We start from the raw sequence: 27,114 nt of genomic DNA, 5'->3' as shown, positions 1-27,114 counted from the left end.
TTTTAACTATTAATTTAAGAAATTATCCTATGTATATTATATATTTGTTTATATTAAATAGAAGATAGTCAGAAAACTGATAAATATTACATATACAAATGTAAAAAATATAATAACAGAAAGATAAGGAAATAGTGTGAAATACTGAATATTTCTAACACTTTTAATGTTAACTATATCTGTTATCTGTTAGTTATATATATGTATGTATGTATTTTATACTTCATAGCTCTATTGTTCCCAGTAGTACTACAACCACGGTAGCGGTAATGTAAAAAATGGGTGGCTAAACCATTCAAAGTGTATATAATACATAGTAATTTTAATAAATATTTATAGTTTCGAGTAAATAATTTGGTAATGCGAAGCATGAGCTGATATATGTGACGAAGTAACCGCTGCGTTGATTAATACTCTAATAATCACATTGATTATCGAGTCAAGACATACTAGTTGACTCCCGGAAAAAATGGATATGTTTAGTCTTCATCAATTAATTGCGGCGCCAATAAAAAATCTTATACAATTTCAACGTATAAAAGAGTAAGATATAATAACTAATATTAATTAACAAATACTAACTTGTTTATCGTTTGATCGTTTAATTAAGTTGCCTAATTTTTCCATTAAGTTTAACAGTGGCTGTTTATACTAATGTCAGTATTTGTAGAAAATTGATTAATGATATTTCATCTTTGCATGGAGTTTCTATTTAGACTTTCAGTTGTAAACTATTTATTTATTATCCCAATCTGTATAGTTTACTGAAAAATAATATATGTTTTTAATATAGCATGTTATTTAACATTTTTATTATTCCTGTATGCTTATATGAAACCCTAAAAGTTTATTATATAATAGGTTTTAATGCTATATGAAGAAAATTAATAATGCGTCTAATTGTTGTGTAGAAAAACTGATAAAGAATTTGCATTGTAAATGTGCTAATTTTATTTAATAAATTTAAAGGAAATATCTTTTTTATATATTATTTCTACTATATTTTTAAATGAATTTCATTTATTACCTACCCATTGATTTCTTTAGTTTGCTAGTATGTAGAATTATAACTTGCATGTATTGGGTATTTTTAATCTGATATATTTAAGTGGAATGTATTGCTACTATGCTTGTAAATGGACCATAAAATAATTGCAACAAGTAATGTCATCTATGGAATACCAAAGTTACATGGATTCTCAACAGTTCTCATCTTTACAATATCGGGAAACATATGGAATGTGTATAATATCATCAAATATACATTAACAAGTAGGTATTGTACATATATGTATATTAACAATTATGTAAGTTTTAGAATTTAGCTAAATGTGATTTAGAGTATATAATTTAATTATACACTATATAGACTACATTTTTATATTTCAATGTTAAAACCTTACCCATACACTGATTTTTGTAATTTTATATGACTCTTTATATTCTATATGTTTGTAATTTTATACTTCTTCCATATACATTTATCTTACTACACATGATTATCTATATTTATCTATGCATTAAGTTTCTTGTAACTTAATACTGATACACAGAAATTAGTACATTACTATTATATTATTAACATGCTAAAAAAAATGTATTATATTTTTACAGAATAAAATGGATGAATCCTCGGGCATGTACAAATGAAGCATATGTACCTACTTCAATAGAACATGTTGCAAATGTAGCTACTCATGGAATTTGGGTTGTTCCATCTGTGATAGCAGGTTGGGAACTTGTTCGCCGTTCTATAACATGGTCACAACTAATATCAGCTTATGTATATGGTACATCTTTGATACTTGTTTTTACGGTATCAACATTTTTCCACAGTGTACACTATTGCAATAATAACAGGTACTTCTTTGTTTTAAGTAAATGTGACTTGTTACTTTACTATTCATTCATTTCTTTTTGTTTATGAAGTAGAAACTAAAATTTTAACATTAAGTTATATTGCAGACAACTTAAAGACGCATTACATCGTTGCGATCGTGCTATGATTTACATTTTTATTGCTGCTAGCTATTTTCCTTGGTTAAATGTTGATCATTTCCCCGACGATGAATTAATGTTTGCAATGCGTTACCTTGTTTGGATAATGGCAATTTTAGGTATACTTTATCAACAAATCTTCCATGAACGATATAAAATGTTAGAAACAATTTTTTATTTAATTATTGGAATTGGCCCTAGTGTTGCAATTATTAATGTCGTAAGTACACAATTATACTTTCAAAACAATGCATTATGTAATTAATATTGATATTCTCATTTATCACTATATATATACGTTATTATAGCAACAATACATAATTCCGAATAATTTTTTCAGTCTCATTATTATGACATTGCTGAGCTAAAAATGGGAGGATTCTTTTACATCTTTGGCTTGGTGTTTTTTAAATCCGATGGTCGAATACCTTGTGCACATGCAATTTGGCATGTGTTTGTTGTTATAGCAGCTGGGTTGCATTATTATGCTATACTAAGTCATGTCTTTCCAATGATTAGTTCTTCAGATAATTTCGTGACGAAAGATGTGCCATTACTACCTACATTATTAAAATCTCATATTGAAGAATTATAAAAATATATTTTTTAGCATTATTTTCCTATATAACAAAAATTGTATAAATTAACACTTTTTAGAGGAAATTCATGTACAAGGATTTTAATGACTGTATTTAATCTATACATCTTTTATAATTAGTTAGCTTCACGAATAGACAATTACATTAAGTACCTGAGAGGAAACTATATTCACAAATCGTGAATATTAAAATATTACTAACTGGACTGGTAGCAGGAAGCTATCACTTCGTTCTAACAAAAGACTAGTATTTAAATTGTAAATTTTAATATATTTATACCAAAAGAACAAATGATATGTTTTAATAATTTAGAAAATTAAATGTATTACTCCTTTCAGATAATGCCCAAAACATTCTACAATGATTATTTTATTTTAAATGCTAAATGTTTTTCTTTTATAGTACATAAATACTTACATTATCACATCCTTTAATGTAAAATATATACGAATATCCTGTAATCAACATACTAGTTACCTAATAAGTAAGGAAAAATTGTTTATGTTAGAGATTAATTAAAGCCTACAAGAATGACTTTTGTATTTACGAACATATTGTGTCAATGAATTGTACAACTTGAATAACATGTAAGGGAAAATATCGATAAGTAGTAAATTCATTAATTATATGGAGAAAAACGTGTAAGAAGATTTATTTTCTTAAACAAATAATTGTAAAACTTACCATTATTATTTAACAATAAAACTGTTGAATTATTTCTCATCTATATATTTTCAGTGCGTATACCTGTCACAAAGAACAAATAACTGATATTTTAAAAGTTGTGTTAGTATGTTCCTATACGCTTATTTGGATATTATTTATAGCTTTCTATTTTTTGCAACAACAGCTGTTTGATTCCATTTTTCAGAAAGTTATTAAAATAGTTGTTTGATAAACTTGTAATTTAAAAAAGCCGCCATAGATTAAAAATTTTTAATTCGAATCTAGCACCATCTATACAAGAGCGGCTCAAACTACTCAACAACTTACCGACTAGGTTTCTGTAAGGGAACGCTAGCCCCATCTGTCGGTAAATTGCAGGAACTAATCCGCGAGTAGTTTCCGCCATTTCTCCACAGGGGCGCTAGTGTTCTTCTATTATAGAAACCTAGTCGGTAAGTTGTTGAGTAGTTTGAGCCGTTTTTGTATAGATGGCGCTAGCATCGAATTAAAAATTTTTAATTTATGGCGGCTTTTTTAAACCACAAGTTTGTCAAACAATTATTTTCATTAACGTGTGACCCACTAAAGACTTCATAATGAAGCCCTTATTTGGTATCAGTGATATATCGAAGCAATCTGCTGTTACCGTCAAAGTGCAAAGTGTTTTACATTCTTATACTAGGCAGTGAGTAGTCACTGATATGACGTAGTTGGTATTGAAGGGGAAGTCCAACATTTAGCGTTTGTCGACGTATATACATATATAATTTTTCATAATCTATGGAACGTTAGCGAAGAATTCATTATGAAGCCTGCATCTGGCAACGGTGCTACACAAGCGCAGTCTTACGGCGAGTTGCCGTACAAAAGGAACATCAATGGGTGGTCAGAAAGTAAGATGGCGGACTGCGAGTCGGAGGTGCAGCGTTTGCCAACCGCCAACGAAGACGTAACGAGAAACACGAGCGTGACGATGATCAACAACGGACGCGTACCTCAGCATCCGGTGAACCAGACAAATCCGATCGGACAGGGTCCGAGATGCGTCACCATTTACAAAACCGAGACTGGTTTTGGGTTCAATGTACGCGGCCAGGTCAGCGAGGGTGGACAACTGAGAAGCATCAACGGGGAACTGTACGCGCCGCTTCAGCATGTCAGCGCGGTATTACCCCGAGGTGCTGCAGAGAAAGCCGGTGTAAGAAAAGGCGATCGTATACTCGAAGTGTAAGTACTCATTTTTCTTTCTGTTTTCATTCTTCTCTTTTTTTTTTTAAATCGAAACTCGATCCTTGGTCCGCGTTCCTTTACCGTTCGACCAATGTGCGTTTACCTGTCAAACGGGTACCGGACTCCTACTCCATTAGAGAAAATCTCGCGTCGCGGTGAAGGTTGAGTAATAACGATGCATACAACGGATCTATTCTACCTTGTTTGCGAAATCTAACGCGCTAGCGTGGTCAAAGTTATCGGTGTGCATTCGACATCAAGACGTTACCGTAACTTTTCTCTCTAAGCTTTATCGATATCACTACGATAGCGCGATACTCGTTTTAATCGATTCAGCCGGTTAGGCATAATACCGTTTAACGTGTAAGAAACGGTTCGGTTTCTTGGCACAGTTTACTTTCTACCTGTCCGTCCTCGAGGAACCCATCGGCAATTTTGACACCATTATCAATCTCTTCGTTTCATTCCATGTAACCACTTTGAATTTATTTCCTTTTTCCGCCATTCCTATAACTCTATTTCGATTTGCGATAAATCAAACTATCGAGTATTCGTATCAGAGCGCACTTTCCTGCTTCCGACCGATCGTCGAATGCGCTATCGTATATTCATACAATTTCGTCATGACAAAGATTGATTCATAATTTCTTTTACGAAAACACGGAAAAGTACTATAAGCTATTCGCAAGTAGATCGCAGTTTAGATGACGTTCCGTCGAGTTTCAAACACCGCACTTCCGGTGCGAACAATTCTTTTCCCGTCGTGTTTGTGTAACTGAAAAACATCGTTGCATCTTGTCGATCTTTCCTTCACGATATCGCTTGATCAGACGTCGCGACGTTCATGTTTACGGATATTAAATCAGAGCTGTCAAGCTGATTTTCGTTCGTCGTCGATCGAGCAATTTCTAACCATTCACACCGTGATCGTTTGCGTCGATAATCGATAAACGAGAATACAGGGCCGGCCCTGGGCCTAGGCAGACTAGGCGGTCACCTAGGGCCCCCCAAGGTCTAGGGCCCCTATAAGACGATTTTGCGTCGAAGAATGCAAGAAGAGTAATGTAGTTATACAAGGTTTAATGTTAATTTTATAAATTTTATTTGAGCTATTTTTTTTATTTTCATATATATGAAGGGGCCCTTTTTCGGAGCTCGCCTCGAACCTCCGAAATCTCAGGGCCGACCCGTGAGAATATAATGTAAGAGAGACAGAAAGGAAATTAACATTTGTATAATACTTTTTTTCTAATTGAAAGAGGTATGATTTGTAACAGTTATCCGAAGTACGAGATAATTAGAGACGCAACAGCTGGCGTAAGCCAGGCGATTACATCGCGAAAATGACCGACAATTATGCGTTATGTGTAATTTAGATTGAAAAGTAATTAAGACGATATCGTAGCATCTGTTCATGGAACGTCGCGCCCACATTTTTCTTCGAATATGTATTCCTGATTTTTGTTCTAACGCTTTTTCCAATTAACCCGTTCCGTAATTAACGGTACGAAAGAGAGAAGACGAGCGTAACGGTACGAGCGTAGGCTCGTTCGGTTTGCTAATGTTACTCGTGTCGAAAGACAAACGGGAGAAAACGATTCACGAGACGAGAGGACTTAATCATTGCCGTGAAAATGCCGACTCGCGTGACCGGAGCTTTTGTTACTTATCGTGGCATCAATTCGTTTACAGAAGGTTTTCCATCGGTTTCTTTGCCAACCGCTCGGAATAATGCGTGCCAATATCTAGGAAATCGCAAACGCGTATCGAATTATGTAAACGGTATTTGGGAAGTATCGATGGGCTCCAAGATTCGATCGAAAGAATTGAAGGAATTACTCGATTCGTTATCTTGCCAACAGGTCACCGTACTTACCGCGATCGCATCCAACTAATCAGGCGTTAATTACTCTTGCGTTGGCTAGAATTTTTTCTTATCGTAGCGACGAGTAACTGTGGCAACAATTAGAATAATCGGGAAATTCAATTGCCAGGAAATTTATACCGTAAACCTAGTTAAGTTACCCTCAAATGAGTTCAAGCAAGAAATTTCCCTTAGAATCCGTTAATCGAGCTGATATTCCGTAAAATTTCATCGGAATAAATGAAATTAAGCGATGTATACGTGTTCGTACGTTCGACACTCGTCGCAACGAGCCACCGTAATTAGGTGAAATTGAAACAAAGACGACTTTAGATCTATTCTCATTTACGATACACCAGCTCCGTGAAGCATCGACGTTTCTAAAAGGTTTGTCCCTTGTGCGGCTTCTAGCACAAGTGGTTACACGGCGATCTAGTCGATGGATTTTTCAGCCACCAAGGGCACCATATTAAATTAGAACGAAACTGGTATTTTATCGACAACGCGTTTACGCGGCGCGAAACGACCGAGAGATCTGCAAGATTTTCTCGAAAATTTTCAATTAACCCTGCGATTAATTCACGGAGAATACTTTCTCTGTGCCACCTGGCGTTTATCGAAGGTGCAGTTTTAATCAAGCGAGAATTTCCGATTCGAGCGGAACATGGGGAAAGCATAATGAACACGATGTAATCGAGAGTTTCTTATAATCAAGGTGTTGCGATACAAATTTTATAGCGAAACTTGATTATTCTCCTCTCGTTTAAGTGCCACTGACACCCGATCGATCGATGCGCCGATAGACTATCGATAAATGTAAATACTCTCGTCCATTCAGACAAACGTACGCGACCTCTTTTCTACCCTACTACTGCTCGTCTTCTTATCTATCGTTCGGAATTCCCGAAGGATTTTTGGAAAAATACTCGATGATAAATATTGAAAAAGAAACGCGTAAGAGTGTCGCGCTATTTTCCCTTTGGAATCAATCGATTTTCGGTCTTTTTCAAGAATGAAACGTTAAGGTTCATTCAACGAGCTTATTGCGATCTGCTCGTTCAGCTTTCTCTTCAATTACCTTCTCGATTTTGCTGATTAAGCCACGGAGGATCTAACGTTTCGAGGGAAACGTGTGGAAAATCGAGACTCCTTCTAGATAAAATCGGTCGTAAATAATTGACCAACGACGAACAGGTCGAGAGAATTCAAAGATTCGACGATCGAATCCGCTGGCTTTTAAATCTAACTTTCTCCTTAGAAAGTAGATAATTTAATGATTACCTCCGCATAAATTTGAACGCGTGAAAATCTACATGGTTGATCGTTGATAAACGCACCGGAATTGCTTCTTAAATAGACTGCGTTGCAAAAGAAGTAAACCGTTGATAAAATAATAAAATCGAACGGTAATCTTATCGTGACGTCCGTATATGTTTTTGAATTGATTTTCATCTCTCGATCGAAGCGTTCAGTTTGTTTTCGTAATGTGCATCTCGGAGTAGATGCATTTCCCTGCTTTCGTAATTGTCGCGGTATCGGCGTGGGTAAAATCGCAGTTCATCGACGTTTTTCACGGAATTTCCATGATTAGCTACTTCGTTTCGGTCATTCTATTTCTGCTTTCGATCAATAATAGTCGCCGCTGTTTCCTTCGCTTGATTTCATTACGGTCTACGATTTCTCGTTGCATCGATAGACAACGAGGCCAGCCTGCGGAAGGGGTTCGTAGTAAAAATAGGGAATCGCGGTAAAAATATCCAGATTGGTAGGCGAGAAAGTTTCCTTTTCTTCCTGGATTCGAAAGGAAATTGTGTACGACGATATCGGGCAACGTTTCGTCTCTAAGGGAAAGAAGAAGGAATGCAATTGTTTCGAGGGGAGAAAGGACGATGCAGCGAGGAAAGATCTTTTTAAGAAACGTTTCGTTTGATCTAGGTCAAGCTGGTTCGTCGTGAAATCAAAGATAATGAAATAGAGCCGAGGGGGATAGCAAGAGCGATAGGGAAAAGTATAAAGTACGCGTGTTGAGTTGCTACTGGCGAGTGTGGAACGCGAATTCAAGCGGAGCCGTGCCTCCGCTCTTCGGCCAATAACACTCTTTCTTACTCGTTCGGAATTCAAAGCTCGTACAAGGCTGTTCGCTTGTTTTCCATCTGTCTTTCCTTTTTTTTCCTTATTTCTTTTTCTTTCACGCGATCTCGTGAAAGTCGAATCCAGTCCGCAGGATCCTAAGCCGGACAAGAGAAGTCCTTCGATATTTTATTTCGATCCAGTCGCGATCGAACTTTGCAGTTCGACGGGTTATCACCGTAGTCTCGAGATGTTAACTTGTTACGTGGCCGCGGTTCAATGCGAGTGGTTGGAAAGTCGCGATCGCCGCGAGTTGAACAACTCGCGATTCAAAGCGATCACCAGCGGGTAAATGAAAAATCTACAGGAGGATCCGTGTTTCTTTCCAGATAACAAAAGCCTGATTTCTATTGCAGGAACAACGTGAACGTGGAGGGAGCGACTCATAAACAAGTGGTCGACCTGATCAAATCTGGAGGCGATGTTTTAACACTGACCGTGATCTCCGTGACGCCGCAGGAAGCGGAAAGGCTGGAGCCGTTCGAAGATCTCAGGTAAGGAAAGCAGTAATTTTCTCCTTCTATCGCATCTGAATGCGCTTATATCGACGAGATGCACTTTCTCCTAGTTACGCGTCGGTGGACTACAGCGAGAAGCGATCCCTGCCTATCAGCGTGCCGGACTATCATGTCCGCGAGAGGAAACACGAGCGTTACGTTGTCTTCAACGTCCACATGGCAGGCAGACACCTATGTTCGCGACGTTATCGGGAATTCGCCGCCTTGCATATGGCTTTGAAGAAGGAGTTTATTGGTTTCAACTTTCCCAAGCTTCCAGGAAAATGGCCATTCCAGTACGATATCCGTATTGATCGATAACGCGTTCAACTACCAAATTACTAAGTACACTTGCGCTTACGAGGAAAAATCTTTACTTTTGCGTAGATTGAGCGAGCAACAACTCGACGCGAGAAGACGAGGACTGGAACAGTATTTGGAGAAGGTTTGCGCTGTACGGGTGATCGCGGAAAGCGACGCGATGCAAGAATTCCTGACCGACAGGCTGGACGAGGATGGTGATCAAGGACCGGCGGTCGATTTGAAAGTACTGCTGCCGGATCGCGAGGTGGTCACCGTCACCGTCGCGAAAGCCGCTTCCGTCAAGGATGTGTACGATGCGGTTTGCAGCAGAGTCGGCCTAGACGCGGAAACGGCCAAATACTTTTATCTCTTCGAGATCGTCGAGTACAATTTCGGTACGCTATCCTTTGACCCTCCCTTCAGAATCCTACGTTTTAGACTTGTCATCATTTTTTAAAGTACCAACGTTGTTTCCTTTTCAGAACGAAAGTTGCAACCTCACGAGCACCCTCACACTCTGTACATTCAGAACTACTCGACCGCCAGTGCAACGTGTCTAGCAATAAGAAGGTGGCTTTTCAATGTAAATAGACCGCTCGGCGAGCAAGCGTTAACCTGGATCTTCTGGCAGACCGTCGACGAGGTCAACAGGGGTCACATCACGGCCGGTGAACGACTCTACCAACTGAAGGCTCTGCAAGATGCCTCAAGAAAACACGAGGTATAACGAATTCTTTGCTCCCTACTCTTGTATACCGCTTGCGAAACGATTTACTTATCCATTTTTGCATCTGTCTACAGTACCTAAAACTGGCGAAAGAATTGAGCGGTTACGGCGACATCGTGTTCCCTCATTGCGCGTGCGATTCGAGAAAGGAAGGACACGTTGTCGCGGCCGTGGGAGCCGCGGCTTTCAAATTGCACGCGGCAAAAGAAGACGGTACTTTGGAATCTCAGGTGGTTGAATTTCAATGGGACACCATCGCACGGTGGGAGGTAGACGAAGAGGGAATGGCGTTTTGCTTCCAGTACACGCGACAGGACAACCGTCCGCCGCGTTGGCTTAAAGTCTTCACACCATACGTAAGTATCTAATTTTATCGTCTGGTTATCGTAATGTTAACATTCCCTTTTTGAATTTAAAACTCGTTTCAACTGTCGCTTATTTATTATCGCTCGTTACTGTATAATACGCTTGTCGTGTAGATATCAATGTTAATAATATGTTTCGGTTTAGAGGACAAGTTTTAAGTATCCGTTACATAATTCTGATGTTCTCTTTCCTATTATCGATGAAGTTTAGTTAAAACATTTTGCCGTGCTGTTTACACTCGAACGATTAACGTTCTATTCGCAGTACACGTTCCTGTCGGATTGTTTCGATCGAATAGCCGAGGAAGCGAAGTGGGATGATCCAGGAGAATGACGTAACGTCCGACGTTAAAATACGTGTTTGGTGCATAATAGAAAGGATATCGTTTCATCGAAAGTTTTCACTTATCTTTTGTAACCGAAACTCTTTCATTACCGTTACTCCTTTGGTTTTTCTTAACACGATTACACGGATCAATAGGACACCGCTCTAAATCATATCAGACTCTTGGCTTGATTAATAGACGTGTCTGTGTGCGTTGCACACTAACGCGAATGAACTGTATGTCTCGTTGTAAAGTTAACACACTTTTTGGTCTTTTAAAGATACGCGAGATGATCCGATGGTAAATATCAATATTGAATGCGAGTATCATCGTATCTTTGATCGATAATACAACGCTTTAATTGAAAAGACACGCGCGTAACTACATCGTTATAGGAATTACGATATTGTTGCTGCATCATGCTGAACGTCAGCCTAGATGAATCTATCTTTTGGCCTATCGTTCGTCGCGTCTAGCATGCATACAAGATCTTACAGAAGAGCGAACGTTCCTCTTTACTTAGCCTAATAGATATCGCAGATTTTCGATTCGTTGAGTCTGAACGAGTGAGTAAACTTAAGAAAGAAGTATTATCGTTTAAGTCGTTGATTTTTCCTTCGCATCGACACCCTGTACACGCGTTTCCTCGGGTCGTTTACCAGCCCCGTTCGTTTTCATTTCGAAGAATCGTGGCATCAACGGAACTATCTTACTTTCTTTTCAAAATTATAGATTTTTACTCTAACAAAGAGACAGAGAAACGCGAAGATTTAATTATTCTCGGACTGGTAACGCGTCGATCGTGAATGTGTTACGGGGAGAGTTGCGACGGAAATCGCGATTCAACTTAAAGGAAATAAGCGAAACGTAGCTGTGCTTAGTCGAGATGCTACTCTCCCCAATTGTTGAATTTAATAGACACTTTGATCATCCCGCATCGGTACGAAATACCTTCGTAAACATTCGTAAACGCTCGTTTAAGGATTAACACTTAGGATAATGGGATTTAACGGACACGAAACGAGGAGATGAGCGTTAAAATCCTACAAATTATAAGACTTAAGATGAAAAATGTTAAAATGAGAAAACACCAGTTAGAACGCCATAACGGAGAATAAGAATAATACTCAGTGACACTATTAAGGGAAAAATGCTGATAATAAGAAAATAAAACAGAAATATATATATTATATTATATTATATTATATATATATATATATATGATTAATTTTAACGTCTTTAATGTCAGTGGGAGCACTGATCAACTTTTAAAAGTATCTTGGCCTGCTCGTCGAACAGCGAATTCTTTGGAACGAGATTCTTCCGCATTTATTATATCCCCTTCGCGTTTACTTTCCTCCTAATTCAATTAAGTTTCTCAATTGTCTTTGTGATGTTGCTCGTTCCGAACGATTCGCTCGGTCATGAAAAATAAACGGAAGAGAAGCCTCGGCAGATAATAATTATAGAGATAGATGTATAACTATCGTTAATGTTTTTAAACTTTATTCAGAATGAATCGTAACGTGATTTTTGGGGGCAGCAGAGGCCGAATGGTAAACGAAAAGACAAAGGAGAGGTGTAAAACGATGACGTTGATGATAAAACGGTAACACTAGTAGAACATTTGTAAAAATAATGAGAGCTTCGATTATATTCGAAAAATGATACAACGGTACTCTCGAAACGAAAGAAACGAAGAAGTAAAGCCGGGAACTATCAGTTTCCAAATTCTAATCGATACGTAATCGAAATTAGAAATACGTAATATGTTATAAAAGACACGGAAGTTTTCATTATTTTTCCGTCTATAGGATGCAATGAATTCTCGTTTGATCAATGATTCTCTATCGTGGGCAAAACGATCTGTAAATTATTGTTGAAGAAAAATTAAGAAATTGTTCGCACCCCGTTGAGTCTGAACGATGGCAAACGATGAAGGTGGACCTTCGGTACCTTTTCTTTTTCTTTTTTTTTCGTGTGTAGACCTGCATTGTAAGAAATTGCATACTTTATTCGAACGCAGAACATCGCGATTCGTAACTTCGCCAATACGTTTCAGAATCGGTTTCGATCAATTAAGCGATACGTTTGTTACCAGAAGAAAATTAATACCGCCTGCGTGTATTATCCAGGCGAACGCTTGGCTGGCTTTGGAATTTTCAGTTTGGCATGCGATTAAACACGTGAAATACCGAGCAAGTATTAAATTATAGTAAGTAGATTCTAGCCGAAGGTCGCATCGATTGGCAGAGACGGCTGTAAGATTTTCACGACTTTTTGTGATGGTATTATTCTATTAATCGATGAAGTAATTACATAATTAGTCCTGATGCGACGCCAAGTGTCTGTCGGAACAGGTACGAGTGCATTGTAATATTTTTTGGCGAAGTTATTATCGTTGTTACGTTAAGTAGAAGATACTAATTAGAGCGAGTTAATAAGAGAGAAAAAAAAATACGTCCAAGTTGTGTCGCTCTGATGCGCCAGTTTATAACGTGTTTCAAAGGGTGCATTCCGAGAGAATGAAAAATTTTTGTTCGATACTAAAAGAAAATTTTATCGATATTTGTTATCGCGCGTGTATTTATTTATATTCTATCATATTGTGATTTCTAATTGTATTGCGCTCAAGATCGAGATTAACTCTTAACGATGCGTTAATACACTTATTTATATTGTCGTCCAATAGTATTTTTTCTATGAAAAGAGAAGATGAGTTTACGTTTATTTTAATCTAAGAAAACTGTTTCACCGCTTAGGAGAACAGGCACGATTAATTATTAATTACTTCATTAATTAGGCGCGTTAACAAGTCGATCGAATTTAGATAGTATAATTTAATTATTGTTACAGTAAGACCATATCATTACAAGTTAACTCTCTCCCTTTAGACGTTAATTAAAACTATTATGTATAATCGTAGCCCGTAAATAACAAATGCTCCAATTTATCTTGTAATATCAGTTGACGATTTTTCCTGTAAAACTGGTATACCGGATTAGCGAATGGTATTGTTCGATTTCATTTTCGAATCATTAAAAAGTCGGGGAAAATAAAAGAAAGATGCAGAGGACATAGCAGAACGGTTTGTTTCTATCCGAAGCCTGATAAAATAGAACATTTTTCTTTTTTTCGATTTTTTTCTTTCTGCACCGATGCACGCGACTCGATAGACTATAGACTATCAAATCAGTCGATGCGCGATGTATTATTTTTTCCCTGTTATTTTACAAGATTTCGTGTCGCGTTTGGTACACAATGTCGCTTATGTAATAAATTTGTCCCGTGATTTTGCGCATTGTACACATAACGAGCCATCCGCGTCGATATGCTTCGATGTATTCAAATGAAACTGTATTCGCCGGACGAGTTACGCGAACTAACATCTTTCCATCGATCCTATTTTTTGTTCTCCGATTTACGAAACATGTTCGAAGCGATCTCGAGTACTCCCGAACCTGCTGACCCGTTCGAACTCGAAGAACTGGCGAGATGGAAAGCGAATCGTAGGAGGTTCGAAGATTCTTCTTGGACGAACCCGAACCTTCTTCCTCAAGATCGTGAACCGTACTGATAGGAACCGTTTGTAGACGATCGGCATCGTGGTAAATACGCTTGCTCACGCGCTCCGATTTGGTCACTCGCGGGATTTATCGATATCGTTCGCCTCCGTGGCCGGAAAGAGGGACATATCTTGTAAGTACGTATACAAGTATGCGGTCTCCGTTGTCGTTGTACGAGTGAATTGGCGTGCAAATCTGTCATTGTATGGGTGTATGTACGTATGTGCGCGTGCGAGAGCGTGCGAACGCGTTACCGATACATTGAACGCGGTCTCAGAAGATATCGCTAAGTGGTTGCCGATATAAGGAACGGAAGATCAGTCTAAAACCACCTGTCTTCGAAGGTGGAGGTTCTCTCTCGGTTAATCTGATCCGTGTGATCGGAACGGATTTCATCGAGGTCCTGGAAATCGGCTGGGAATCAACGCCTCCAACGATCCACGGGCCGCTATGGAGAGATTCAAGAGGAAACGGAAGAGGACCGACAGTCAAAAGGTGGGTAAATCTTTTCTCGAAACGTTATATTCGTTAGAGAAGTTCTATCGATTTTTGATCGGTTTTTTCGCAAAGCTGCGAGAAACGTTCGAGGCGATAAGAGGGTTCAAACGCCGCGAGAAAGACGTGCGTTTACTTTCGCAATTCTTTCGATCCTCTTTCGAGAATTCTTTTTTTTTTTTTTTTAAGAAATTTTCATCGCGAGTTTTCAATTTTTATAACAAGTGTAACAAAAGTACAATGAAAAGTACTCGTCAGGACAGGCTAAAATGTTACGTAATTTTCACACCGTTCAACAACTGACGCGTTGATTTACACCGTTTCATAGTTACGTTTAAATTTTTCCAATTCGCTTAAAAATAGCACTTGCTAAATAAGCAGAATTGTATTTCTAGATTTCTAATTTTTATTCGCCCTAGGATTTTCAGGATCAATCGAATACCTATCGTTCGATGGAATTCATAGAAATAGTAATGGTATTTAAATTTTCTCTATCATTAATCATCTAAAATATTCTGACGTCAAAGGATTTGCTTAATTTTTCCAGTTATCCCGTTTCCTTGTAACCGAGAAGTTTGCAGGAAGAAAAGGAGAAACGTGAAGACTTCGGCGAGACGAAGACGTTTTTGACAAAATTCTTCGGGTTTATATTAATAATTTCTTTCCGTTTGCCAAATCGGTGGACGGCAAACATCGCGTGTCGTAAAAACTGAGAGTCAAGCGGGCGTTTGATAAACATTATTACTCTATTACGTAAATTGTAATCGACTTTGGAGCAGACGGAGTACGAAATTAAAGCGAAATCTTAGCAATTAGACAGCGAACGCGAATCACCGTGAGAAACGATTAAAAGCTGCTCGCTTCATCGGGATCAAAAGTCATCTTTTCACAATTATTCAACCTAATTTCACGGGAAACTCGTGTCTTCTTATGCAAACGAATCGACGACTGAAGTGATCTCATCGTGGATAATTTTCATTTTTACTTGAATTTCGAATTCCCAGCGTTACGTTGCTCTTTTGCCCGCGAGTTTTTTCAACAATCCCGCTCTACAAAGCAATTGTTCAAATAATAGTGACTACTTATTGTTAGTTTCTATTCTCGTTCGAAGGATAACAAACGCGTTCTTGTAAAGTCTGTAAGAGATCCAGCGTATACGAACTGACTCACGTGCTCCTACGTAAAGATAATTCAATTTATTTCCATAAAATACGATTCGATTAGGACGGGCTCGGAGATAATCACCGTTGTATCAACGAGCAGTACCAACAAACCGTCACCTACGAAAACATTTCGTTTGTTGATCGGGATATTTAAACCAGCATATAGTCTCGTTGCACGAGTCTCTTTAATCGCTTTATTGTTCCACTTGTTTGAAGTTCTGTTCGTTGCTCCGCCGAGCGTAAACAAGATACGGCCCCTTCGATAATAACTACTTCTATCGAGTGTACAATTTGCAAATACAGCGATGCAGTAAATAAATGCAACGCGTTAATCTTTTTACGCACGGCTTCGGTATTTGCTCGATTATTTGTTCAAACATTCAAATACGATTATGTCCCTCTTCCTCGTGGAAATCACTTCGCGCGATGAGATCTTAGGATTCGCGAAGATCGTATCGTCGGGAGAACGAAATCGATCGATTCGTATTAAAAAAAGAAAACGAGAAGAATACGATCGTGCACGTGATACATTATCAGCTTTCATTACGTAATTCGAATGGCTTTGCACACGTCAAACTGTCTGCTCGATGCTACTTCGAATGATCGATCATCTGTAAATACTATAATGTGATTCCTTTTTAACGAGCCACTTCGAGAGCCCGATATGATTCATCAGTTAATCCCTGAAAATTCGGATAAGCTCAGATTTCAATCGAATCAGGTTCGAGATCGTTTCACTACCAAACGTTATAGAGGAAAATATGCCACAGTAAAAGTATCCGATCAACGATGCAAGTACTTTAGGGCTGGAAGTATCCGGAAAAGGATTGGAAAAGGAGCCGACTCAAGATCGTCTGCCCTGTTCCACTTTAGCCCGACTGACCGTACGATGCGTAACTTTAATGAACTTTAACTAGTCAACTGCCGCGACGTACTCCTCTGACCGTGTCCCCTCTTACACTCTATCCATCTTTATTCTGTTCGCACAGAAAGTATTGCTCTCCATCGTCGATCCCTGGGACGTCAGAGTAGCCAGTGTCGATCCGATCGGCTTGGCCGAGAGACGAGGCGTTTCTTTGTCGATCTTACCATCGCAATCGAACGGAAACACGGTAAAGGAAACTCTGTATCCAGGTAGAATCGTCAGGATACCGTCGCCTTGGTACAAACCGACCTACAGCAACGCGTTGGATTCATCGTCCATCGTTGGAACCGTTAAATCGAGCTCCTCCGAGGCTACCTGGCTGGATCCTTGGCAAAGTGCCAACAGGTAAATTCATTTGTTCGATTATACGGTATGGATCAACGGAGACTTTCCTTCTTTTGTTGCTCATCGAAATTTTCGAGAGAAATACTTGAGAGGAGGAGATTAGAACAAAGAAAGATTAAGAATACAAGTCTCTTGATAGAATAATTAATCTGTTTACGCGAATGATTCGAAGGTCAGCGATCGAGATACGATCCAGTTCACCGGAAGTAGAAGAAAAGTTGAGAAGAAAGGCAAATCGAAGGGAAGAGAAGAATTCGAGAAGAAACTGTGCCCTCCGGAACGAGCAGACTATTCCGGATGGCAATGGATTAATCGCCGCGACACCGGAAGTCGCGCGTAATAATTTCGATCACGAGCACACTGCTGGCACAGCTAGAGTGCGTTTCGAGAACGAAGATCGGCCAAGGTAGAATGAACGCTTTGATTTCTTCTGTAAAAAAATTTCTTTGTATATTTTAATATTTTCTTACAGGAGTTCCACTTGGGCATCAACGTACGACGAAACAGATCACGCGAGGGAAAAGAATCATTTGTACCCGACGAAAACGATCCAAATACCAAGCGCGAATTACTTTGAAAACGGTAAGACGAGGATCGACGACGAGGAAGATATCGAGAAGAAAAGGTACAGGATAACCGAAGACCCGGATACTCTTAACCGTGGAGGATCCTTCGAGGAGAAGGAATTGGTGAACGTCGTGCAAAACTTGGTGACGTCAAGGTACAAGAACGCTTCTAAATCGTCTAAGATTTCGAGGGCAGTTTCATTTCGAGATTTTGATAGGAGGATGCGAATAACGAGAAGAGTGTAAATCACTCTTATATTTTAACGCGACACGTCTTCTTCCCCAAAGATACAGCCCCGTTCTCAGCTGCGCCCAAAGGAGATTAAGCAGAAGACCGCTATGCCCTCGATGCAAATATCGCGAAGAAACGATCACAGTAGGTAAGACGATTATTTTGTTTTATCGATGACGGAAAATTTGCGTATTGACACGAAAATTAACAAACTTTAGAATCTTGGCCCTTACGTCGGAATGATCGTGAGGTCCTGTGACAATTTTGGCTTGTTAGGATTGTTCGATATCAGCCAATTAGCGAGCCATAAAACAGGGTCTGCTGGCTTCACTTTGCAACACTGCGTTAGAAGATCTCGTTATTAACGTTGAATATTTTCTTTATCAATCATTTACCATGGCTAGAGCTTCCACGAGGACTGGGTTGAGCGTTTCCCACAAATAATCGACTGCTCCTTCCTTTCTTAGCAGTGGCTCGAGTATAACTGTAATCAAAGGATTGAACGATGTAGCGAAAGATAAAACAGGAGATGATATGATACATGATTTGTACATTCGGGAAAGAAGAAGTGAATTTCTCGTTCAGCCTCCTCTCGAGAGTTGCTCCCGTGGACAGCGTTCTGAAAATCTGCGCCTCTCCTGCCGTATTTAGCCCTTATGCTATCAGGATAGTACAAACGGGCTTCGGTAACCTGAAGAGTTCGACAGATGTACTAGAAAGATCTTAACAGAAGATTCATAATAATTTGAAGAATCACTTTTGTCGGCCCCATCAGCAGTCTCCATTCTTCCACGGCTCGACGTTTCGCCAGAACGTGTACGATTATGGGACCGGAAGCCATGTAGGCGACCAGGTGCGCAAAGTTCAACTGCCCGTACTTGTCTGAATAAAATTCAGACACCTGTTCCGGGGTCAGTTGCAGCCATCTCGTTTGATGAATCTCGAAGCCTTCCTCGAATATACGACGTTCGATTTGCTGTCTGTATACCGTCGCTTCCGGTTTTACGATCATCAGGGTGCACTCCACGTCCGGTTCTTCCTCGACTTCCTCCTCTTCGACGCACGGCTCGAAAGCGATCACCGGAGCACGGCACGGTTCCTCTTCGCCTTCTCCTCGAAAACACTCGCATTCTCGAGGGCTGACGAACTTGTACTAACATTAAACGATGTTATTTAATTTGCGATTAAATTATTGAAAGATGTTTGAATTTAATGAGAACTGGCACCGTTTTCGAGGAACTGGTGTAGCTGCTCGAGCTCGATAGCCTCTTGATCTGATCGCAGATCGTGTATCCGAGATCGGATTGCGACGAATCAATTGGAATCCAATCGTTTTTATCTGAAATCAAGTCGCAACTCGACGGCCTGGTTATATCTTTACCGGGATGATACGGTTTCGGACATTTCCTGAAGAGCGTCACCGTTTCCAGGACATCTTTGTCCCCGTCCCCTTTATGCGTAAGACAATCACACATTTCTCTGCCGTGCAACAACGTTGTTTTCCTTAGATTTCATTCATTTCTTGCGATAAATGTATCGTAACTTCGAGCGTCGTACGAGGGTTAGAGAAATAAATTTGACGTGACGTTGAAACAGCTGACGATGTACCGTAAATTTTCGATAATGCCACTTTGCAACGGGAAAGAGATGAATGAAAGCACTTGTTTTCAGACCCCTCGAACGTGGCGGAACGTAATGGAAGCGTACCTGTTCCGGAGACAAAGAAAATTAAGGAAATCAAGAACGGAACGAAGGAAACGAGCCTCTGTGGATCGCAGTTACGAAGAACGAGTATCTCGATGCCTACGAATCTCGACGAAATGGAAGCACTTCGAATCGACAGACCAAAGGTAAGTTCGAAAAACGATGTAATTTCTATTTTATACAAGACAGATAAGAGATTCTTCGAAGAAGGAACGACGAGAGACGCTGGTTTCCCCAATAATTGCGAACTTTCACGTAAACATTCGCTCCCCTCGCGAATTCTATCCGTGATCACGGATAATCGTTGACAGTACGCGTCTAACAAGGAAATTGAGAGCAACATTTACGTCTATTCGTCGCAATTATTAACACGTATTTATTGAACGCGAAGAAACTAGAAACTAAAAGCAGAGTCGAATCCGTTGCACTTTACTGCATCCTGGCTTGAAATTGATTATACTCGCGGGGATTCGATTCCATCCGGTGCTGCTGGTGATATTGATAAGAGTTTCGATATGCAAGTAGTTCGTTCCACGAAAACCACGGACGAAACGAGACCGTTGTTGTCTATGATCCAGAAGGATGCGAACGATCATAGATACATTTCCATTTATTCGCTGGAAAAAAGGTTCCACGTCGATGAAGAAGAGGTTCGTCCCTCTGTAATATTCATTCGAATATTAAATTCCTTATCGTTTGCACTTGTTATTAGTAGTAGAAATACTATCAGATGATATTCAGCGACGTTTACAATTTCAATATTTCTGGAAGAGATCCTAATCTTTCATCAACGGAGCCGAGCATCGTTGTTAAAGTGTTACTGCCGCTTCGTTCGCGCATTTCGTCCGTGAAAAAGCCTGATTTCTCGTTGATTACGTAATATTTGCCATCGTCAACCTGTGCATTCACCGTGTTCTTCCATTCTACGCCTCCGTGAAAGAGTAGTTCTGGAACATCGCTCGGAGCGATAGGTCTCGTTATCCGTTCCTCTTCGAAACGTGAAATTTCACAGCAACCTTCCGTCGAATAATTTCCATACGATCGTTAAATACGTACGGTAACTCGGGATCTTTCTTTTCCGTAATTTCAATGGAACACTTTCGCAGGAAACCGTGTCAAAGTTCAGGAGATCGGACAGCGACGACAGCAGCAGCGTAACGTTCAGCAACAGCGGTTCGACGCCCAATGGAAGTCCGCTCGGCTCCGAAACCGAGGAAGAAGCGAACGACGAAGAGTTGGCCAAGTGAGTACCAGTAAATCGTACGAATAAATAACTCTTTATCTTGATCTTCCTCCGAAAAAAAAGGGAAATTACACGAGGCGTAAACACGTTAACGTCAGAGCGCGAACGTTTATTGTCTAACCAGTCGAAACCAGTACTACTGATCTTCGGACAGAGTTGCGTTCGCTCTCTCGTGGTTCATCTTCGAATTCGACCTTCTCTGTATCGCTTCAGGGTTATCGCTCTACCAGTTCGTTCGAAACTCTTCCCAATTCGTCGTGTCAGTCGGTCGATATTTAGCCACTTGGAATCCTGTCTTTTTTCTAATGGAAACAAGAAATCATGCTCGATTTTAACTGACACCTCGCTCGTCGATCGCCACTCCTCCACATTCACGCGCTCCACGCGTCGTAGTGTTCGTTTATGCAACGACATGTGATTTGTTTATACAACGAGACACAGTTCAATTACGTTTGCGAAGTGTAAAGCAACAGAATGATTCCAAGATACGACGTTGGCAGTGCCGTATCGCTGCAGAGGTACAGAGAAATCGGTCGATGTTTTTCATAGGAAAGTTCGATTTTTTCCTGTTAACGAATAGAAATGTTTCCAGAGTACCGTTGCAAGCTCCACCTCGAAGAAAAAGCAGAGCCATTTCACCGATGATCAATCAAAAGCTTGGGAACGATCCGATGGAGCTGACCGGTGGCCAGAGCGCAAATTCCACGATAACCAGCGTTAATAGCATCAGCAGCCTGCTGAAGGAGAAGCTCCAGCTGTCCATACCTCAAGCTTTGCGAAGCAGCAAAAAGAGGCAAAACGCTGACTATCGGTAAACGAGGAGCACTCTATCGACGTTAAGAAACTGATCGAACGAGAAAGTTAATCAACGTATAATTGCAGGCTTCGAGCTTTCGTTGGAATACTCTTTCTCTGCGTCGTTTTCCTCGTGGGCTTTGCACATATTTATTACACGCAACACGTTCTTCAACGAGCTTATTTCGACAAGTTCAGGTAAACGAATCGAGCGATCGCGTAGATTGTTGGATTTTGAGGAATGCCTTTTGATTTTAGATTCAACAAAAACGTCAGGGTGATGCACGTGTACAGCAACACCGGGGCGGAAGTGATCGCAGCGCGATTAGGCGAAGGAATACCAGCCGACACCGGTGTTTTTCCCTGTTTACCTCATCACCAGATGCAGGACTCGGTTTGCCTGGAATGGCTTCAACAAGCTCGTTTGTACCTAGCTCATACGCAACACTCGGACATGAATTGTTATCACGTCACTTGGAAGAGCCTGAATTCTTACCATAATCCGAAAGATTGCTTCGATTGGTCACCGAAGAGAGGACACTGGTACGGCGCGGGTCAAATACAGAACATGCCTTATCCACTGGAACGTGGCCGGCTCGATTTGAGCCCTTTTATCACCGGTGACATCACCAAGCATCCTTTTGGCAACGTTTTGAAGAGATACTTCTTGAATTCGAAAGGGGCGACGATACTCGTCGACCCGGAAACGCCTCTTTACGTGTCCATCAACGCCAACAGAAGCAACGACTTTTGTTTGCAGGCCAAACACGACGCGTTCGCCTACATCAATCACTTGACGCAATTGCCACAGTTGAATTATACTATTTGTGCGACGGACAACATGAAAAACTTGCACTCCTCCATGGCAGAGAAGTCGTTGTGGGACGGATTGAAGCCGGACGAGCTTCACGCCGTTCACTCGTTACTCTCCGAACCGGTCTGGCAAATTTCACCCATCAACGAGGGGGCTGTTTATAATTATACCGAGGATGTGATAGCGTTGGGCTTCTTGCGACAAGGCCACGTTCTGTTGAGCGAAGAGTGGCAACCGAGTCCCGGTGATTTCGTGCTGGACGAGGAACGATTCCCCTCGATGGAGGAAACGATCAACATCATTCATCGTCGAGGGTTTAGAATCGTGTTCACGATCCAGCCGTTCATATCCACGGAGTCTGTGAACTTTAAGGACGCGGTTTCGAACAGGCTGTTGATTTCTGAGAGAGGAAGCGATCCCAGGATCCCTGCATTGACCAGGTAAAGGGGATCTTCTAGATAGCGTTATTTCCTCCTGAACGATTTCATAGGAAAATTGTAATTTTCTTTCCAGATACAAACAGAGCAACAGCGTCGGCGTTCTAGACATCACCAACAACAAAACTTTGCCTTGGTTTCAGTCGAAATTGGAGAGCTTGATCATGAAGTACCACGTGGATTCGTTCTACCTTGATCTGGGTACCGCGCAAGACATGCCTCACTATTACAAGTGCGAACAACCGTTGACTAATCCTGATCATTACAAGACGATATTCACAAAAGCGATTCTGGGGTCTGTGCCAGTGATCGGTGTCTCAGGGGCGATCTCCAGACCGAGAGCCCCAGTCTTCGTGTCTCTTCCCCCGTTCTCGTCGTCTTGGAAAGCTATCAAAACCGTTATTCCAACCGTGTTGACTTACGGAATGATAGGCTATCCATTTATTATGCCAGGTGCCGTTGGCGGAGACGTAGCGTTGCCCATGTCGGACAACAATCCCGACAACGATTTTGAAGTGAGCCTACCGGACAAGGAATTGTACGTCAGATGGTTGCAGTTATCCACCTTCTTACCGGTGATACGTTTCACTCATCTACCCAGCAAGTATTCGGACGAGTCTGTGTTAGAGATAGCCAAAAGGCTGACAACCCTCAGGCAGAAAACTGTGACACCGTTGTTGAAGAAATACGCGAAAGAAACGCTGGACACCGGTCTGCCGATAATCAGACCACTTTGGATGCTGGATCCGGCCGATCCAGCCTGCCACGTGGTCGTGGATGAATTCTCTGTTGGCGAAGAGCTTATCGTAGCGCCGGTACTCTATTCTGGGAGCAGACAGAGAGAGGTTTATCTACCAGCTGGTGTATGGAGAGACGGGATCGATGGGAGTCTGAGGAAAGGATCTAGATGGATCCACAATTACAGAGTAGCGGAGGACAAGGTCGCTTATTTCGTGAAAATGCCGGATAACACGAGATTTTAATCGTCGACCTAAGAATATTTTATACAAAACACTTATTCGTGAAAACGTAAATTGATAGGAGTTACTATTCCTATTTTATAATAAATAACTTGATTTTAATAATAGAGACACTGATGTAGAGAAATAAATATTTCCATGTGCGATACACAGGTTTTTTTAAATAAAACAATATCGCGTCCATCAAACTGCAAATATTCCAACGCTCCGAGAGTTAGTATTTATTCGTTTGTATTAGAAAAATATATATTTATTTTATTCTATGCCGAATGCGTTTTATTAACGACCCAGCCCTATATAATTCGATCCAAAAAATACGTACCGACGGAAAATAGATTAGCAAACAATAGAGAAAATAGAAAACCTAACTGTATCTGGTACTAAATCGTTCCAGAGTTCTGTTTCTCTTCGTGCTGGGGTTGCTGTCGTTCCTCGGGTCGTTGCTGTTCGACCGCTACCGGATACGATTGAAACACAGGCAACGTTTGTCTCGGCGAATAGGTATCCAAAAATTTTTGCAGACTGCACAGCTTTCGGAATTCCTCCTGTATGTGAGTCATGTGATCCCAACGAAGCATCTTTAACAGTTTTATGCAATCGGCCGACGATTCGCGATGAGCCAGAGTATCCTCTGCCAACGACGGACAACAATTACTTTGCAGTACACGCATTATCTCTATGCAGATTTCTTGTCCGGTTAATCCTCGATTCGAATCCAGGCTCTGAAAAACGAAGGAAGAAAAAGAATCGTTAAGATACCTGTCTACTCGTACATTTTTACAGATCAAAGAACCTGTTGCTGATCGGACAAATTGCCAAATTCGTTGCTGATTGCTCTGTCGATTAAACCAAGAATGTGACTTTTGGTGGCGTGAAGTTCGAGGTCTCCGCCGGCGTAAATGTTCTTCTTAATCGAATTTTCTTCTTCCTCTTCATCCTTTGCCATTAAGTCGTACGGTGCACCTTCTCTGCCTTCTTTCCTGTTACCGCAAGCTAGTTCCTCGCTGAGCCTGCAACTCTGTCGAACGTTCGGTTGTTTGCGCGGCTTGTTCGCACATCGATCCTCCGTCTCTTTATGCGCGGCCTCCTCTTGCGGACGCTCGATCGTCAGATTTTTCTGTTTAAACTTGAAGAATATTTAGAGGATACGCGTAGCAGGACGTACGATCGAAAACGAAGGAATAAGAATGTACCAAGTCGTCGATGTTCTTGTTCCTTGGCAAGTTCTGCAGGCTACTGTTCTTCAAATTCCCTTTCATCGCGAAAGGTTTATTCGGTAAAGCGTTGGGCTTCTTTTTCGTCTGATTCTCTCGATCCTCCTCGACGTTCTCGCACTCCGGTAGATCGAATCTCAATTTGCCTCGGCAGAAATCGCGATCCTCATCGTCGCTCAATTGCTTCCTGCCGTTCACGTCCAGTTTACTCGCCTTGTCAACGCCCTGCTTCGACATCCACGCTTCTGGTTTCAACGCTCGTTCCTTCTTCTGCTGCGTACAATTTTCCAGAACGTGCTTCGTTACATGTAGATTTCCTAAAATTCTCGTCATCTGTTTCACGAACGAATTAGCTGAATTGAGTATGAAAATTGCCACCTCGATCGCTCGACAATTACCTGACAATTCTTCGGATCGTTCGATGGTTCAGCGATCTCCTCGACGTCCCTGCTGTGTATATTTTTCACCGGATGCTCGTACTCCCAACAGGGTCTGGCTTCCGCGTCGGAATCAATGGGGTTTTTCATGATCGACAACATCATTTGATCGTGTTCGCTTCTACGCGGACGTCGATGCACGCTTATTTGTCTTTTCTTCGGATGAGGATTGCAGGTATACAAGTGTTGCGACTTCTTGGGTGTTCGATTCGTAAAATTTGTCAGATAGTGTTCGTAATTGTTTAACGCATCGTTCATACTGTTGGGGTAACTGAAATCCAGAAGAGATCTACTGCTCGAGTTTGCTACCAGATATACAGGGTGTTCGACATCAGATGGGCAAAATTTTAAGGGGTGATTCTAGGGATCGAAATAAGACTAAAATCAAGAATAACGAAACAACATTTGCGGCTTTGTTTTCCAGTAATTAACGTTTAAAGATTCGAGTAAAAAACGCCTGAAATCTGCAACCCGCCAAGCACCGACGACTGAACGTCAGGTCAGCAGGTTGCAGGTTTCAGGCGCTTTTTACTCGAATTTTTAAATATTAATTATTGGAAAACAAAGCCGCAATTATTTTGATCCCTTAAAATTTTGCCCACCTGTTGTCGAACATCCTGTAGAATATTGTAAGTATAATCAAACGCGTATTCTATTACTTGCTCCTTTCTATCGAGTGTTTCCAAGCTTCGTGCGGGTAATTACAGGGTACGTAACGTCGCACCTGACTTTTCGTTCTTCTTCTCGGTTCCCTCTCAAGCTCCTGCAACTCCAGCCTTCGTCTGTGATCGCAACAACACTCGCTGGACACTACATCGTGGTAGGATCGACGTTCTTCCGGATGTCTTTGACGACAACCACGATACTTCAATGTCCCATATCTTCCTTTTGTTTCCTGCAAAAGTATTCGTATCGTTTCTTACATTTTACCGTTCCTTCCTATTCTTCCATGTCCTCTCTTCACCGTGTATAGTACGATAAATATGTAAAATAGAATTAATCGGAAATTAACCAATTCTAACTCGTGCCGTGCCCCTGCATCGGTGTCTTCAGATACTTCCGTGGAATTTCCACTGTTCATCCCGGACAATCCGGAACTCCGTCAAGCCGAATTCACCTTCGTTCATAATAAGTTCGGCTATCTTGTTCGATGTTTCGCTTCCATCGAAGAGAATCGCTAAAAGGAAAAGACGAAAAGATTTAAATCTGACTGGTGCTGTTTCTTTCATTTCTTTTTTGCTTTGGTCAATCGATATCGCAGCAAGCATTGAAATTTCGAACCCTTTGCTCGGAAACATTAATTTCATATAACATGCGAGAAAATTATAACGTAGCTCACTGGAAGAAATATTTTATTCATTATAATAAATAAATAAATAAATTCGTGTTATTACGAATTATCCGTTCGGATCTATTCTACTTGCCGGTTTATTCATAATTAATAATCGCGTGCAGTGATTTCTCGCGATTATGATCGACGAAAATTCCGAGTC

The 27,114-nt window shown here is 40.7% G+C and overlaps 5 protein-coding genes across 10 annotated transcripts; 3 read left to right on the top strand and 2 right to left on the bottom strand.

Annotated features, from left to right (window-relative positions):
* The first annotated feature begins 90 nt into the window (after nucleotides 1-90).
* On the top strand, nucleotides 91-3,324 carry LOC114875208 (monocyte to macrophage differentiation factor 2). Its single transcript, XM_029185239.2, has 5 exons — nucleotides 91-266; nucleotides 340-543; nucleotides 1,615-1,860; nucleotides 1,966-2,218; nucleotides 2,339-3,324. The coding sequence occupies exons 2-5, from the start codon at nucleotides 470-472 to the stop codon at nucleotides 2,591-2,593; spliced, it is 828 nt and encodes a 275-aa protein (XP_029041072.1). The 5' UTR covers nucleotides 91-266; nucleotides 340-469; the 3' UTR covers nucleotides 2,594-3,324.
* Nucleotides 3,325-4,089: 765 nt separating this feature from the next.
* LOC123987623 (sorting nexin-27) lies at nucleotides 4,090-13,781 on the top strand. The gene is made up of 7 exons (XM_029185465.2): nucleotides 4,090-4,490; nucleotides 8,844-8,981; nucleotides 9,056-9,280; nucleotides 9,372-9,682; nucleotides 9,770-10,008; nucleotides 10,089-10,370; nucleotides 10,645-13,781. Exons 1-7 carry the CDS (start codon nucleotides 4,162-4,164, stop codon nucleotides 10,711-10,713), a joined length of 1,593 nt encoding a protein of 530 aa, XP_029041298.1. The 5' UTR covers nucleotides 4,090-4,161; the 3' UTR covers nucleotides 10,714-13,781.
* Nucleotides 13,782-13,884: 103 nt separating this feature from the next.
* Nucleotides 13,885-24,233, top strand: LOC114875316 (myogenesis-regulating glycosidase). 5 transcript variants are annotated; one of them, XM_029185459.2, is made up of 11 exons: nucleotides 13,885-14,766; nucleotides 16,919-17,199; nucleotides 17,372-17,605; nucleotides 17,672-17,920; nucleotides 18,054-18,145; nucleotides 19,669-19,847; nucleotides 20,808-20,944; nucleotides 21,537-21,755; nucleotides 21,827-21,937; nucleotides 21,998-22,993; nucleotides 23,067-24,233. In XM_029185459.2, the coding sequence occupies exons 1-11, from the start codon at nucleotides 14,722-14,724 to the stop codon at nucleotides 23,971-23,973; spliced, it is 3,450 nt and encodes a 1,149-aa protein (XP_029041292.1). In that variant the 5' UTR covers nucleotides 13,885-14,721; the 3' UTR covers nucleotides 23,974-24,233. The 5 variants fall into 5 exon arrangements, with proteins under 5 accessions (XP_029041292.1, XP_029041293.1, XP_029041294.1 ...); XM_029185460.2 differs by lacking the exons at nucleotides 13,885-14,766; nucleotides 16,919-17,199; nucleotides 17,372-17,605 and having other exon boundaries at nucleotides 17,831-17,920; nucleotides 18,054-18,141; XM_029185461.2 differs by lacking the exons at nucleotides 13,885-14,766; nucleotides 16,919-17,199; nucleotides 17,372-17,605; nucleotides 17,672-17,920 and having other exon boundaries at nucleotides 18,020-18,141.
* LOC114875318 (nucleoside diphosphate kinase homolog 5-like) lies at nucleotides 18,216-19,662 on the bottom strand. The gene is made up of 5 exons (XM_029185470.2): nucleotides 19,224-19,662; nucleotides 18,755-19,150; nucleotides 18,550-18,688; nucleotides 18,393-18,481; nucleotides 18,216-18,337 (listed from the first exon to the last, which is right to left on the bottom strand). The coding sequence occupies exons 1-5, from the start codon at nucleotides 19,470-19,472 to the stop codon at nucleotides 18,227-18,229; spliced, it is 984 nt and encodes a 327-aa protein (XP_029041303.1). The 5' UTR covers nucleotides 19,473-19,662; the 3' UTR covers nucleotides 18,216-18,226.
* Nucleotides 24,234-24,313: 80 nt separating the features above from the next.
* LOC114875317 lies at nucleotides 24,314-27,111 on the bottom strand. 2 transcript variants are annotated; one of them, XM_029185467.2, is made up of 6 exons: nucleotides 26,634-27,111; nucleotides 26,281-26,516; nucleotides 25,583-25,892; nucleotides 25,164-25,517; nucleotides 24,764-25,096; nucleotides 24,314-24,692 (listed from the first exon to the last, which is right to left on the bottom strand). In XM_029185467.2, exons 1-6 carry the CDS (start codon nucleotides 26,700-26,702, stop codon nucleotides 24,351-24,353), a joined length of 1,644 nt encoding a protein of 547 aa, XP_029041300.2. In that variant the 5' UTR covers nucleotides 26,703-27,111; the 3' UTR covers nucleotides 24,314-24,350. The 2 variants fall into 2 exon arrangements, with proteins under 2 accessions (XP_029041300.2, XP_029041301.2); XM_029185468.2 differs by having other exon boundaries at nucleotides 24,764-25,087.
* Between the last annotated feature and the right edge of the window lie 3 nt (nucleotides 27,112-27,114).

The sequence above is a fragment of the Osmia bicornis genome, chromosome 8 (genome assembly GCF_907164935.1).
Source record: "Osmia bicornis bicornis chromosome 8, iOsmBic2.1, whole genome shotgun sequence".
Classification (NCBI taxonomy): Eukaryota; Metazoa; Arthropoda; class Insecta; order Hymenoptera; family Megachilidae; genus Osmia; species Osmia bicornis.
The sequence above is the reverse complement of the archived record's forward strand: the minus strand, read 5'-3'. Positions and strand labels throughout refer to the sequence as shown.